The 15,475-nt window shown below is 46.2% G+C and overlaps 2 protein-coding genes across 5 annotated transcripts in view; one reads left to right on the top strand and one right to left on the bottom strand.

Moving 5' to 3' along the window:
* The first annotated feature begins 7,385 nt into the window (after window positions 1-7,385).
* LOC115914983 (nyctalopin-like) lies at window positions 7,386-8,651 on the top strand. Its single transcript, XM_030967892.1, has one exon. The coding sequence runs from the start codon at window positions 7,386-7,388 to the stop codon at window positions 8,649-8,651; it is 1,266 nt and encodes a 421-aa protein (XP_030823752.1).
* A 2,807-nt stretch (window positions 8,652-11,458) lies between these two features.
* The window catches only part of PLS3 (plastin 3), a 49,655-nt gene continuing 45,638 nt past the window's right edge, over window positions 11,459-15,475 (bottom strand). For all 4 annotated transcript variants that reach the window (XM_030967525.1, XM_030967523.1, XM_030967526.1 and 1 more), the window contains 4 exons: window positions 15,226-15,359; window positions 14,261-14,384; window positions 13,585-13,709; window positions 11,459-12,772 (listed from right to left, as the gene is read on the bottom strand). In XM_030967525.1, the coding sequence (XP_030823385.1) occupies window positions 12,640-12,772; window positions 13,585-13,709; window positions 14,261-14,384; window positions 15,226-15,359 (516 nt within the window). In that variant the 3' untranslated portion in view covers window positions 11,459-12,639. The remainder of the gene's footprint in view (window positions 12,773-13,584; window positions 13,710-14,260; window positions 14,385-15,225; window positions 15,360-15,475) is intronic.

Genomic DNA, 15,475 nt, shown 5'->3' with positions numbered 1-15,475 from the left:
GAGAGCAGGTTTGGTTCTGAGGCTGCACTGGGGTAGGACATGACCAAAACGAGCTCATGCCAACTCCACACAACACAGAGTTTGTACATCTGCTCCTTCCTTGCCTCACATGCTGTGCCTGGCCCCAGCCTCCTCTCCATGGAAGGAGCTCCAAGGGGGCTCCAGCAGGATGAGAAGAGGGGCAAAGGAAGCACCCAGATGTTTAAACATTTTGCCCTGATGCCTGAGTGTGATCTCTGCTACAACTGCCCATCTGTGGGGCACGTGTGCTGTGCTCCCCAGCAAGGCTCATGTGCCAGACAGAAAGAACCACTGGAGCCTCTGGCAGCGCCACTTCCCTTTGCCCCTGGCTCTCAATCACTAGCCAGCACTGCACACAAGCTCCTCCCATCCTCTGAACACCAGCACAGCCTTGGGGTGAGGTGTATTCACCTGTGGGGGCTTGGGGGAACGCCAGTGCTGCCCCTGCTCCAGGACTGTGCAGCACACCAGGGACAGCAGCCACCACCAGCTCTGCTGATACCAGTGACCCAGAGGAGAGATGGAAAACAGCCTTTTAACAGCATCTTCAGGGGAACCAAGAGCTGAGCAGGCTGTGGAGGACAGTCTCACCAGTTTCACCACTGCCCAGTTGTGTCTTTGACCAGAAAAAGCCTCAGAGAGTGTTGAAAAAGCTTATCAGCAAACTCATATACATCCATCCCCTGGAGGTGAGTGCTACATTCAAGGCAGAGAGAAGAGTCCTTGGCAGCTTTTGTCTTTATCTGCCTCATAATTCAAAGTCCAGTTCTTAGCATTTTCTGTGCTAAAAGGAGACTGAGTTATTTAAAGAAAGGGAATCCCACACAGCATTTCTATTTACCGCAGTGCAACGATTTACTGCTTCAAGGACATGATGACAAGGCAGTCCATGGTCAGGACTGTCAGGCTGCAAGAACACAGAAGAGAGAGACTCATGACTCCTGCTGCAGAGGAGCAGAGATGCAGCTTCTGCTACCAATTTCCCCTGCACAGACCCTGCCTGGGGTCTGCAGGACTGCTGGCCCCCTGGTGAGTGACCTGAGATATCAGCACTCACTCTGAACCATATTTATTAATTTTTTTTGGTAACAAGATATGCCAGGACACCCTCAGCCAGAAGTCTTTGCTGCCAGTTGCACACAAACCATTGGTAAAAGGTTTTGCTCCATTCCTCAGCAAACACCCAGTGAAGGAAAAATGCACAAGAATGTTTATTTTTCAAAAATAACAAACACTAGTTGTTTAGACTTAAATATAAAGTTTTCCTTTCCCCACAGCTTTTGATCCTTACAGATCCTGACTGTGTTTATTCTGTTTTGCCTACAGAATTGAGAGTTTAACAGACAAGAAATGGCCCTGATGCACGCAGTGCAATGGGGTCATAGCTCAGGCTGCCCTTTGACAAATCCTGCTCCTGTTCTTTCCCCTGCCAATGCTCAATGCATCTGATTCCTTCTCTGATCCCAAGTCCTCACTGCAAAGCTTCCTCTCAGTAATGTACAAATCCCTCTCTTCTATTTCCCCCACCATTTCTTTCTTCCTCTAACTATTTCTGAGCATCTTGTACTGCTGTAAAACAGATGCCCAAGTTGCCCATGCACAAAACAACCTTGTGTCATGTAGTGCTGCAGCTGAGCTAATGCCCCTGAGCTTGTGGGATGTGTTTTGCACAGCCAGGCTGGTAAATCCAGCACATGGATCTGCTGCAGCAGAGCCCAGCACTCAGCTCAGCACAGGGCAGAGCTTTCTCACTGCTCATCTGGCTGCAAAGTTACAAAAGCTGAGAGTTTTCAACACAAGACCTGTTTGGTTTTAAATTAGTAGAAGCTTGAGGTGTCTGAGGGTTGAATTTGGGGAAGGATTTTGAGTACATCTTTTACACCAACTAAAATAATTCACAGTTCCAGAGGAGCAAGAAATTTGCTGCAGGCCCACATAGAGCCCTTAGGTTTGTCTTTCCATCCTCAAGCCTTTGCACCTAAAGAGGTCAAAAGTCACAGAAGTGTTTAAAAAAACCCAAACCATCACCACATCACCACACACAACTCAAATAGCACCTTCTGACCAACTGTACAAATAAAAAGAAAAGGATCCATGCACTCCAAGCCCTAGGTCTTGGATTTTGCAGGGAAGTGCTGCCACTGTCAGGGATGGAATATCCCAATAAGCAGCCTGACAGTGCCAGCAGGCTGTCAGAGCCACCTCTGGAGGCTAAACCTTGCCAGCCTGCCAAAGGCTCCAAGTAATGTGAGATCCAGATGCAAACTGTACTCATGAGCTTGATTTGTTCCTTTTGGAGAAAGCAATAGGGGAAAAAAACTTTTATAAATGTGCTCCCCAGGATGCATAACCCAACACAGATCACTGTGGCTGTGTTTGGTGTTGATTTACAGCAGGATCCCCTGACTCCCTGGTGCCAGGGCTGGCAGCAGGAGTTGGGGATCCAGCACCAGCTGCCAGAACAATGATTTTCATCATGCCAGACCCTGGGATTAGCTCAGTTGGATGGAGCATGGTGCTAATAATGCCAAGACTGCAGGTTTGATCCCTGCATGGGCTGGAAGAGCTGGACTTGATGATCCTTGTGCATCCCTTCCAGCCCAGAATATTCTGTGATTCTGGGGTGTGCTGTGCCAAACATTCCAGCATTCCATAAGCTTTTCTAAGCATTCCTCCTTCCTGCATTTGTTTATTTAAGGGTTTCTTTAGGGATTCATTGCTGAAAGTAAGATTGGAGAATCTACCTCACCTTTTCCCAGCCCCAGAGCACTCCTTCAGAGAAGCTGATGGCTTGCATCCTTTCTGGGGACTCAGGGAAGGGAGCAGTTGTGAGCACTGACCTTGAAGGTTGAGACAGTGAGTGAGTCCCATTCCCATCCAGCACCCATGGCTCTTGCTGGGTCAGTTCTGGGTCCTTGCACAGCATGATCAGGTCTGGCAGTGGCTGTCTGCAAACCCGGTGTTTTGGCCAAGAGGGAGAGCTGCCAGCACCCTCAAAGGCAAGACCTCGGTCAGTGTTCCACTCTCCCCGCTGGATCCATGATTTCATGGGGAAGAACTAAGCTTTTTAAAGTGCTGCTTTTCCACTTCCCAGCAGCACAGCAGTGGCCACAAGGGCCACCCAGACAGGGCCCATCAGATACTCTGAGAGAACAGACCTTCTGTGCTAGAAGAGGTCAGTTTTGGAGCAGTTCAGTGAGAGTGACAGAGGCATTTGGGAGGGAAGAGGGATACCCTTCCCACCTTCAGCATGCAGAAAACTTATCCAAAGCATTTATTGTATGAGAGATGTTTGTGTCCAGCCAACAGCACTGCCAAGATTGAGGTTATCCTCCATGACATTGTTTGTTCAAATTATTGGCTGTAAGCATTTTACAAGCTACTAAAAGAAGCAAAGAAAACAGGCAGATAAGTGATTTTGAAAACAAGCTGCTATTAAAGGCAGGAAGTGCACACACCCTGGCACCACTGCCTGTTCTTGGGGCATGCCCTGCTCTTGCTGAAGGACTTGGTCAAAACTCCATCCCTGGGAGCTGCACAGCTCCCAGCCGTGCCCCCAACACACACAGACCACCAGACTTGCCAAAAACAGGCACAGAGCCTTCATGGCCACAGCAGCATCAGTGGCAGAGCAGCATTTCAGAACTGAGACCACAACAGGAACCCACAGTCAGATTTCATCAGCACAGGGCATTTTCTCCTCACTTCTCTCAAACCAGTTGCTGTGATGAGCAGCAGAAGTCAAGACACTGGTGCCCAGATCTTGTGGGAGAGAGTTCACTCCTGTCTAACTTCTGCTTTACTTGAACTAATACAGTTGTACATAGCCTGGCATTCAAAGGATGTGAGAGAATGCTTCACATTTCTCTTTAGGGTCTCAAGGTGATATTTAGGAAGAGCTAGGACTCTCTGGAAATTTTTATAGAGTTACAGAGCACCCAAAGGGTGTCTTTCCAGAGATCTTTTAAAAATAAAAATCTTCCTCTCTTTGCTATTTTGAACTATAACCACTGCAAACAGCTTTCCCACTTTTAAAGTGTTTTTACTAGAAATTCCTCTTACGTTCCAAGAAAACTGCGATACACACGAAAGAGAGTTCACCAGCTAGATAAAGTTTTGGGGGTGTCAGATTTTTCCTGACATTTGCATATTCCACATTATTTAATCAATCTTTTAACCAACAAATCTATTACATGATTCTACTAATTCCACCTTTTCCCAACAAAAAGTTTAAAGAATGTAAACCTTGCTCCTTTAACTTATTAGACCAGCAAGACCATCCCAAAGCAGAAGTTTTGACTGCTGCCTCGATCTTCTAAAGAGAATTCATCTCCTTAAAATCTACAGTATTAGGCAAGGCTCTTGACATCAGCTACAAACAATTTCTGAAGGGGATGAGCTGGGCTATAAATCCCAGATGTCAGATAAATCAGTGACTGAAAAAAGGACAAAAACACAACCATGGCCATGTGGTGGGTGGAATACATTTTAGCAGAAGACCTGCAGTGGTTCAGCTTTTCCACTAAAGCCGGGTGGATGAGGCACCTCAGCCAAAACACATGATGCACTCCAGAAACCCTCCAGGCAGATGGAGAGAGACAATCAGAGTCCCTGCACGTGGAGCACAAAGAGCAGAGCCCGGAAAAGAGAACCCCAGAGCAGGATGCTAATATTTGAACAGACCATAAAGGGGAAGCTTGCTAAAAAGGTAGGTAGAGGAAAAACTCGTGTCAGTTCTTCTCAAGGAGCACATCCTCACCTTGTCTCTGCAGCACTTGGCGTGGCAGTGACTGCAGTAGAGATGCTCAGGAAGCTGGAGCAGTGCTGAGCACAGGAGCACTGGGAGCTGCAGCACACACAGGACATTCCTGTGGCCACTCTCTTGGACCAGCACTCAGCCCCCAGTAAGGGTTTAACTCTCCACAGTGCTGAGTGTTGGCAAACCACTGCACTGCTTCCACCCCAAGGGCAGCTGCAGCCCGGGCTGCCATCACTAAGTTTGGACAAAATCCTCTCAAGCAGCTGCCACCCCACTTCCATGCTTTGTGGAATCCTTACAGGGAGAAACTGGAATTGCCAAAGCTGGGACAAAGTGTAAAAATCTGGTCACTTTGATACTTAGGGGTTCCTTGGCCCTATAGGCTCTAGAGCAAGGAAACATTCTGCAGCTGCATGGTCCTGCTCCACCACAGTGTTTGAGTCCAGTTAAGCAACATCTGGCAGCAATGAGCTCCAAGAGCTGTGTGCTTTTGGTCTGAAAATTTCCAGTATGAAATCAAGGAGAGCTACACTACAGAGAGCACTGGGCTTTGCTAAGAGCTAGAACATGGTAACACTGCTGGAATTACAACCAGAAATAAACCCTGTGTAGAATAAAAGGGACACCAGAGCAAGAGGTACATCTTTTTCAGCCTGAGCTACAAACTTCAGCTAAAGGCAAGAGCATTCCCCAGCACACAGTGCAGCTCACCTGTCCTGCACAGAGATCAGCAGAAACCTGTCTCCTTCACAGGGTTGCATTTACAAAGTCATGGAGGGATGGATATTCCCAGCTGTGGCGCATCAGGAGGCAAGAGAAGCCATGGAGACCCCAGCAGCAGAACATCCCTCCAAGGTGATGTCCTTGGAGGAACAGCCCCAGCTGAACCAGGAATACAGAAAACAAAGATTCACCCACCAAAACCTTTGGCCTGACCCCAGACAAAATCAGCTGGATGGGGTGAGCAGTGCACATTTCCACCTTCCTCTGGGGCTCCCAGGACCAGCCCTGGGCATGGTGCCAGCACTGCTGCTCGTGGTGGAAACCAGATTTTGGCCGCCAGTAACGCTGCCCCAAAGCCTGTCTAACTAAATAAATGATGTTGTTTACAGCTGGAAGATGGTCTCCATTACACAACATGATCATCCTGGCCAAGCTTCCAGGGAGAAGCTGTTCTTCAGGGGATTGCTGCTTGAAAAAATGAAGAAGAAAACAGAAGAAGCTGAAGCCAATATAGTGATTTAACAGCACAGGAAATATAATCTGCTTCTGCTGAGGAAACAACAGAGCTGCAAACTTGTCCAGGTCACACTTACTGTTGGGCATACTGTATATTTGGGGGTTTGGCCACTGTCTGGACTGAGCTGGCAGAACAGGGGACAGAAAGAAAACTCAACCTGTAAAACATGAAAAAAAGAAAAAAGCTGAGCTAGACCAACAAATTAAGAGCAAGGAAATGCACTGGAAGGCTGACAAAAGGTGCTTCAAGCACATCAAAACACATGAGAACTCCAGCAGAGAGAAGTGGAAAAGAAAAATTTAGAGTGAGAAAAACAAGAGCAGCAATTGTGTCACTAATGACCCATCAGCTGCAAGCCCTGGGTCCGGTCCTCCTGCAGAATGATCAGTCTGGAAATTGCTGATCTCTGGCTGTTGAGTTCATCAGTCAGGCCCCCAAATGCACTTTCCCTGTGCACTGTGGATATAGGATAAAAACAGGGCAAGGCAAGGACACAGATATTTAAGGACCCAAGTCCAGCTCCAGTTTGGACTTCTCCAGGTCTGAAGAAGTGGCATCTTCAGACCTGCTGGAGACAAGCAGTGCCCTGGGAAGGACAGTGTGCCCTCGGGGTGCTCCCTGTTTCAACCACAGGGTTCATTTTTCACCCCTCATAGATGGCTCAGGGCTTATCCCAAGAAGAGGCACTGCCAGGACACAGCACTCCCCTGTGCTTTCCCAGAGAAAAATGTCAGAGAAAACAATGCCTGTCATGTCAGAGAACATGAGGCTTGCACAGCTCCCGGCAGTCTCCCATTTTACTGCAGGGGAGTCACAGCCATCACCAAGGGAAATCCCTGAGCCTGGGGCATCTGTCAGTGTGTGCAGCCTCTGTCAGGGTGAGAGCCCTCCCCTCACACCTGGATGGCAGAGCCACCTTGCACTGCCTTTGCTGAAGCTCCAGCTGGAGAAAATCACAAAAATTCCTCCCAGAATAGTTTTTTTTGAGCCAACTTCCAAGCAGACTCTGAGAATGGTGATAAGCCATGAGCAGGAACCTGTCCCAGACAGCTGCCAGGGGAAGTCTGTTACCTGTTGCTGTTTGCAGAGGGCAGGAGGTGAGAAAAACCACTATCAGAGCATGACCCTGGGCTGAGAAGTCTCCCTGCCTCTCAGGGCAGCACTTAATCAGCTCTGACGTGCCTTAACACTTAATCCCCAAGGGGCTGCAGCAGGAGGAACCAGCTGATTTATTTTCACTGTGCACAGTCCAACCAACCCTGCCCTGCCTGTGGTTCACCTGCCCAAAAGGTACATGCTCTTTTTCTTGCCTCCTCCTCTACTATCCATCAGGCATTAGATGCTGTGGCTGATGTGTGGCTGGTCATGTTCTTTCTCGTTATATTTATATTTACTTGTGCAGCAAAGGCTGGGCTGAGTCTGAATGTCTCCAATTCATGCCCAAGCATGTGCAAATGTACACCTGAAGAGACCATCCTCTGCAACAGAGCTGGACTGAAAACCCTACCTGGAGAAATAGCACCATCCACCATCTCTCTAAACCTCTCCAACAATTATTTGCGGATTCTCAACACCAACACCTTCAGAAACCTGACTTTCCTTCACAGCCTCTGGCTAGATGGGAACAATCTGACTTTCCTGACCCCAGGAACTTTCCATGCTCTCAGCAGGCTGCAAGAGCTGCACCTCAGCAGGAACTCACGCCTCACCTACCTGCACGCAAACACTTTCAGAGGACTATTAAACCTCATCAGCCTGGATTTGTCCTACTGCAACATCTTTGAAATCCACCCACTTCTATTTTCACACTTGCCTTCTTTAGAAAGGCTTGATTTAGCCTCCAATAACATGAGGTATGTCCCACAAGCCTTTAGGAACCTCTCCAGCCTCACGAGGCTGTCCCTGGAGGGCAACCACATAGAGGCCATCGGCAGAGACTCTCTGAAGGACCTGGAAACCCTGAACGATCTCAACCTGAGGAAGAATCGGATATGGATCATCCAAAATGGAGCTTTCTCAAAGCTTCTCAGACTGAGCATGTTAAATTTAGGCCACAACTTCATCACTGATTTGCCTAATCAGCTTTTTGAAGGATTGATCCAGCTCAAGACCATGCACCTTGAAGCCAACAGAATCACCGCTGTGGACTGCACCTTCAGGCAGCTGCTCAACCTGAGAAACTTGTACTTGAACAACAACCAGATCTCCTCCATCTCAAACTCTGCTTTTCTGTACCTAAACAAGCTGCACTTCCTTCACCTGAGCAGAAACAACCTCAGCTCGCTGCCTGTGGGCCTGTTCTCCTCCCTGCCCAGGCTGAGGTACGTGTTCCTGTCCCACAACCCCTGGAGCTGCGACTGCAGCGCGCTCTGGCTCCGACGCTGGACGGCCGCGCTCCTCCAGGGGCTGGACTGCGCCTTCCCGGGCCCTGCCAACAGCACAGCAGCCCAGCAGCCCCTCCCTGGGCCCCTGGGGGACTGCCCTGTGCCCCTGGAGATGGCCACCGAGGACAGGTGCAGGGTGGCTGGCACCAGCGTGGCCCCCAGGCCCCCTGCCCTGCCCGGCCAGCTCATCCTGCTGGCACTCGCCTGCCACACGTGGGGATGGGGCATCCTGCTGGCCACCTTTTAATGGTGTTTCAGTCATAAAGTGGAGGCTGATTATTTGTTTTCTTGAAATTTGTTTATGAGCAATGGTTTTGATGGCAGATGGATTTTATATGCAAATAAAGAAATTTCATTATATAGGAATGTATTATTTCCTTCATGGGCAATACTCTAATCTGAAATGCTAACATCAGAATTCAATGCAAATGCTCAAATTGGCAAGTTCGGGGCTGGGGCTTGTGCTGGTGATGTGGGGCTGGGAAGAATGTTCCCCTCTGCCCTCCCCATTTCCCAACTGACCACAGCCAGGCGTGACCTCCCTGGGAGGGGCTGCCTTCCTGTGCCCAGCCCATACTGGGCATATTGCGAGTGAGTACTGCTGAAATAGGAATAAATTGCACGTGCTCCAGGACATCTGGAGTCCTGAGGAAAGGCCCAGTCCATCAGCATCACTGTGAGCACGTGGCGCCTTCCCACAGCAGGCCCATGGGGATCTCTGCTGCTGGAATGTAACACAGTGTGGGGGGAGTTAGGCAAAAACACCATCATGTAAAACATTTTATCACTCAGGTGTTTCTCACAGCTCTGAAACTCAGCTAATGTGGCTCTGCATTTACCCCTGCAAGGAGGTAATTTGTCTCAGGGATAGGCTGTACAAGTTGTGTCTATCTCCCTGAATGCAGTCAAGGAGCTCTGTCCCAGCAAAATTCCAGTGCCACAGTCCCCACTCTGCCTCCCTTCAGCTGCTGGGAGACACAGATCAGCCTTCTCTGTCCTCCCAAATGGAATTTTCCATTTGTGCAGGTATATTAAAAGCCCTTATCCAGTGTTTACTGGGTGCTCACAGAAGGAAGCAAAGGAATGTGTGCTAGACACACCACATTTGTCCCTGTCCTTAGAGGAATTCCCCAAGCTGATAAGAAATAAACCCTTGTTTAGGGCTGCAAACACACAAACCTGCACAATTTGACAGGGGAAACCTGCCATGGAGTGCAGAGCAGGACCAACCTTTGCTGTTACACCAGGGAAGGAACAAAGTGGGGCTTCACAAAACCACACACGCTGCACCTCATTATATTTGTGGTTAGGTTTGTGCAAAGCATTTAACTGTCAATACAATAAATTTTTCCTTACATTGTCTATGCTGTTTCATCATCTTCACTTCCCTCCTTCACTTCCGTTCACATACTTTGAGAAGTGGTGGAAAAATACTCCAGCTGGTTTCTTGCTTTTGCATTACTCTCTATCAAGCTGCAATAGGAAAAGGCAGAAGCAAAAAAGCAAGCAAAGTCCACCTCAGCAATTTCTTAATTCCCTAAAAGATTCCATTTTTCCATTGAATAATACAAATTAGTGAAAAATTTATATGGACAAGAACCTTGCCTTCTCCAAACATTTTGAGAAAATATTCCTTCCACTTTTACACCACTACCTCATTAAAGAGTAACAGGAACACAACTAAATTGCTTCCTCTGTGCTATGATAAAAAGTCATAGAAATATTTAACAAGTTATACACAGTATGCTCAGGGAGAACATGTGGCCATACTTTTAATCCACAAAAAATGAAACTTGCAAGGAATACAAGACAGCCAGAAAACACAGACCCTGAGGAATCAGTCTGGGCTGGCAAAGACATTTGAAGGAGGACCTTAAGATGCAGGATAAGAACAACCCACAAGGTGCAGGATAAGAACAACCCACAAGGGCAGCAGCAAGTCCAACTGTTTAGAACAAAAATACAGTATGAACAAAGCTGACACTGTTAAAAAAACCCTTGCAAACAAAAAAGCATGTAATTGAAGAAGCAAAACAAAGTATAAATACTAACAAATAATTTAATATTAAAGAGCAAAAAGAGTTGCAGGAAGAAGGAAATGTTTACATCTCCTTGATGTGATTTGAATATTTTAGGTGTGTTTGACAAAACAAACTATTTGAAAACCTGCTTGTTTAGAGTGCTGACTGGAGAGAAAGCACTGGGTTTGTCCTGATTGCCCTGCACTGGACCTTCAGTGTGAGAGATCAACTTTGCTTGGACCCCAAACTTTTCTTTCTTAAATACATCCAGCACAAGGAGATGCTTTCCCATTCCGTAATTGTCAAAGTACCCATTTCTCCCCCTTTAACCTGGTACCAGAGGCAAAAGAGGCAAGAAAGTACACATGCACATGGCCACTTCCAAAGTCCAAGAATTTTGACCTTAATCACACCACACCCCCAGCCAGTGCCATAAATCACCAGAACAGTTTCAGTGGGATGGCTGTGACTCTACTTACCGTATATCGCTCCATCTTGAGTGAAAACATGCAATTTCCTGTGGGAAGCTTTGTTAACATACTTCTCTTGTGAAAAAATTGTACCAGTGGAAAGTTTCCAGCCAGCTCTGCACAAGGCTTCATGAAGGGAATCACTGGGGTGGTTTTCTGACATCCCACACCCAGAGCAGGGAGCACTCCCAGCCAGTGCCACCCTTGCAGATGGCAGGGCTCCTGCTCATCTCCTCCTTTTCACCTGCCCTTTTTCCATCTCCTACACACAGGAAAATTAATTCCCTTTCTCTAAATTAGTGATACAAATACTCATACAAATGTTAACCTCTGAAGCCCCCAAGGCACAACACCACAGCAGCTGCTGCTTCAAACAAACATTGCTTTTGAGGGACCTTTCCCTGTTGTGCTGCCAGCAGCACCAACCCCTCACCATGCTCTGAAGGACCAGTACCTGGCATCAGATTTACACCAGGCCAATAAAGATGAAGATTGTGCATGGCACCACCTGGAACTGAAGACAGGCTGCCATGCTGGGTCAGTGCAAATAAGGAGAGAAGCGAGTATTTAAATGTTTTTATTTCAACTGATGCTTTGCCACCATATTACATCACTTTGAATAGCTTGGAATAGCAATATGATCTCAAAATATAGCAATCAGCTTGCCAAAGCAAGAGAATATGAAATCCTATGGATACAGCATCTTCCTTCTTTGGCGACAATGCTTCCTTCCATTTATCTCTAAAAATAATTTTATATTCCAGCACATTTGCTGTTCACTTTATTGAACCCTGCTGTTTATACCATTTGCCTCTTCCCTGCACAAAACCTCTCCACAATGTAGTATGGTTTTGTATCTAACAGCATTTTAAATAAAAAAGTTATAGTTTTCATGCAGATTTTCGTAAAAATTATTTTCTAGGTGCACAGAACTGAACCAAGATGCATACAAAAATGCATTCACTTCCATTCTCAGGTGTAACCGTGCCATCAGCAACATGATCATATGTTACTGCAAGAGGTCCAAGGATGGTGGTATTATCATATGCAGTATAACCTTAAAAAACAAACAAACAAACAAAAAAAAAATACCCCTTTTTATAAGCAGCAAGAGAAAAAACTGCCATGCTTTATTTGTAAAGTAATCAAAATAGTTAGATGTACAAAAAAGCACCATGTACAAAGAATACCAGAGGAAGTACATCTTCCTAATTACACATTTCTCATTTAGCATTGCGAGCTGGCCTGCAGGTCCCAACTTGTACTGTAGATTTATTTGCAAAATTAAGGATGTGGTCAAACCTAAAATATGCGTGGACTGTATGACAGAAATTAAAGTGGACTGCAGATAGAAATTAGATTTGTTTCCATTACAACTTATACCAACCACCTTATAGCCCTCAAGGGTATAAAACCACACATCAAGTATTTGAGAAATAATGGAGTGAAAACAGCTCCAGAGCAATATTGCAAGATGCAGGTCTGCTATGAATGCATTTCTGTGAGCTCTTGATAAGTTAAACGTTCCTTTGGGAAAAGAGCACGTCTGTTGGTTATAACTCCTCCCCCTGAGAATTTTAATAAAGTTGTCTTGCAAAGCAAAACAAAGTCCTTTGAACTTCAACAGTTCCAAGGCCAACAGCATTTCAACGTGGTCACAGCCCATCTGCTACTCATGCACCCAGGGTGGCAGGTTGGGTTTTTGTTGCATTTTGGTTTTTTTTCTTTACTTGGATCATCCCTTTTATACTCGCTTCATTCCTCTGCCCATCAAGCAGGCGAACACGGTCATGACCATCTTTGGCTTCACCTCCACAAGATCCTCTGGAAGAGCATAAACTCTGGCACCAATTCTTCTTGCCATGGACACAGCATACCTATTCACCAAGGAAAGACAAGGTGGTCAGCACTGAGACTGCTGTCAGTAAATGGCAAGTCAAATCCTGCCCCATGCAACACAATTTCACCTATTCTTTATTAAGATTCAAGATTCAACAGTTCGTTCACACCACATCCTTTTGTTTTACAAGTTTTTCTCATTTTTTGCTGTTTTCCTTTTCCACAGTAAAGTGTTTTTAATGTGCAAATTGACCTTTGAATGTCAAGTCCACTTTACTGACAGTTAAAGAATTTTAATTAATATTTGTTAGGGCTAATAGCATATATAATGAAGGATTAATCAGGTAACACTTCCTTTTCTGTTTGCTCCTTATGAATAACAAAGTGAGGCTATTATCTGCCAGAAATTTTGCTGTCATTCTACCACTGCAGAACAGTCACAGAACACACATTTCAAAGGCATGCTTTAATATGCATACTTTAAAGTTGACAATCTGTGGTGATTCAACAAGACACAAGACATACAAAAGTTCAATTTCAAAACTCCAAGCCACCAGCTGAACACTTCAAATGCCTGAACAAAGGGGTGGGAAATGGAGTATCACTGGTAAGAACTGCTGGAGCTGCTCTGCATTTCTCTCAGCGAGCCAGAGCTCAGCCAACTGCTCCCTCCAGCGTCACGGGCAAGGACAGCAACTCCATTTCACAAAGTGCTTCCTGTGTAAAAAGTACTGTGCTAAAAACAACTGAAAACCACAGCAATAAACTGGTCAAAACACCTGCAGCTTGAGGCCAGCACATTGAATGTGCACCCTTTCAATGCCAAACAGCTTTTAGAGAGCAAACTCACTTAGCGTTATTTTGCTTGTCATCTTCCGATAGCTGACCAGTCTTTACGAGGTCATAGTTGATACAACCAGGCTGGATGGCATCAATTAAATCCACGACTGCCAAGCTTGTGCTGATGGTCTTGTCCTAGAGAACACAGGGACAGAGAAGTAAAGATGAGTGCCCATAATTCTCACCTCAACTCAGCTGCTCTGCAACATGCAGCCAAAGAAGTTTTAAATGAGCCTTTTCAAAGCAGCAGTGTTAGTGACTATTCCCAGGTGGACCAGAGGGAAAACCAAACTGCTGCCTCAGCTTTGGTGATAATACAACACTATTACTACAATTTGCTGCAAGTGCTCTGGAAATCCCAAGAAGCAATCATTGTGCAGGCAGCAGCTCTGCCCTGCTGAGCACAGCCCAAGGCACAATGCTCACCTCCAAATGCACACCAGCTCCAGCCCCTTTGCTTTCCAGCATCTCTTCTCCCCAGCTCTGCCCCAGATCACCCCTCCTCCTTAGGCACTATTCCCCACTATGGGCAGTCCTAAACATTCTCCTGTCTTGTAGCTTGAAGCCACTCAGTTCCCAGCACAGTCTGAATCCTGTCCTCTTTAAGATGCCCCTGCTGTTCCTCCAGCTGAGGAAAAAATTTTTGGGCACTTGTCTCCTTTTGTAGGCAAGAATGGAACCTGTACCTTGAAGTTCTGGATGGAGGTGGACTTGCCAGCTTCTTTCAGGGTCCGGTTTACCCAGCTGACTATAATGTCATCATTGGCTTTCTGACCATCACCCAGGTCCTCGAGGACATTCAGTGTGTACCTGAGAACCAGCAGAGAGAACAAGATTAGGCACAGAGCCAGGACAAAGCCATGTAGCCAGGATGCAACATGAGCCATGGCAGCTTGGAAAGCCTTTACATAGTCTCAGTTCTGGGTTTGGGGTTTTTTTTTAAATCCTTTAGCAAAAAGAAAGAACCGTGTATCTTATCTGAAGTGTGATTTCTGTTAAAGCATTAGTCTTTCTAGCATTTCATGTCCTTTAATAGGAGCTCACAAAATTGCCTGGGCTCAGGACACTTGTCAAACTGTTTTATCATTGAGCATTTCCTCCATTACCTAAAAGATGTGGATTACCTCAGGAGTTGGCATTCAGAGCTCTAATGTCAAATTAGAAGCTACCACACACCTTTGTTTCCAGACATATATTTGCATAATCTTACAATTCTTCAGAACTAGGTAACAGGAAGATCAATTTTTTCTGCTATTACATTTCTTCTTTCCCCCATTCCAATGCAAAAGAGATCTATGAAGCAGCCCCAGAATGTTTCCCTCTCAATTTCCAATTAAGAATCAGAACATAAAAGTTGTGTAATGTTACTGCTCAGGGTTTCTGCTTGTGGACCAGACTTGAGCAGGTGAGAGAGGCGATCCCTGTCACAGGATGATCACAGGTCCACCAGCAGGCTGTCCAGAGGTGTCTGCTCCAGCCTCTCATGTGCAGCTCCATCACAGTTTTGTCCAGGTGTGTCTCAGACACCCCCCAAAGGACAGATGTTTTACAATCATGGTAACCTATTCCAGTACTGCAACGCTCTCATGGAAGAAACTTTCCAAATTCTGTACTCCATTCTCAAGTTTCACATGTTTGAGAGGGGTCCTACCTTCTCATCAACTGCCAGACCAAGGCCAGTGTCAGCGTTGGGTTTCCATCATTCAGATCTTGCCCTCCGATGCCAACCAGGGAGAATTTAGCTGGATGCTTTCCCAAGTCTACAGCGTAGTTACAGTTTTCCAGCTACACAGGACAAGAGTTTAAACAGCAAAATCACTCACAAACACCTACACTTGACTGGAAGCCTCAAACAGGAAGTTTTAGTGTCCATGGCTTCCTTTAAAGTCTTTTGACATATT

The sequence above is a fragment of the Camarhynchus parvulus genome, chromosome 4A, assembly GCF_901933205.1.
Source record: "Camarhynchus parvulus chromosome 4A, STF_HiC, whole genome shotgun sequence".
NCBI classification, from domain to species: Eukaryota; Metazoa; Chordata; class Aves; order Passeriformes; family Thraupidae; genus Camarhynchus; species Camarhynchus parvulus.
Note: the sequence above shows the minus strand (reverse complement) of the source record. Positions and strands in the feature narration are given on the sequence as shown.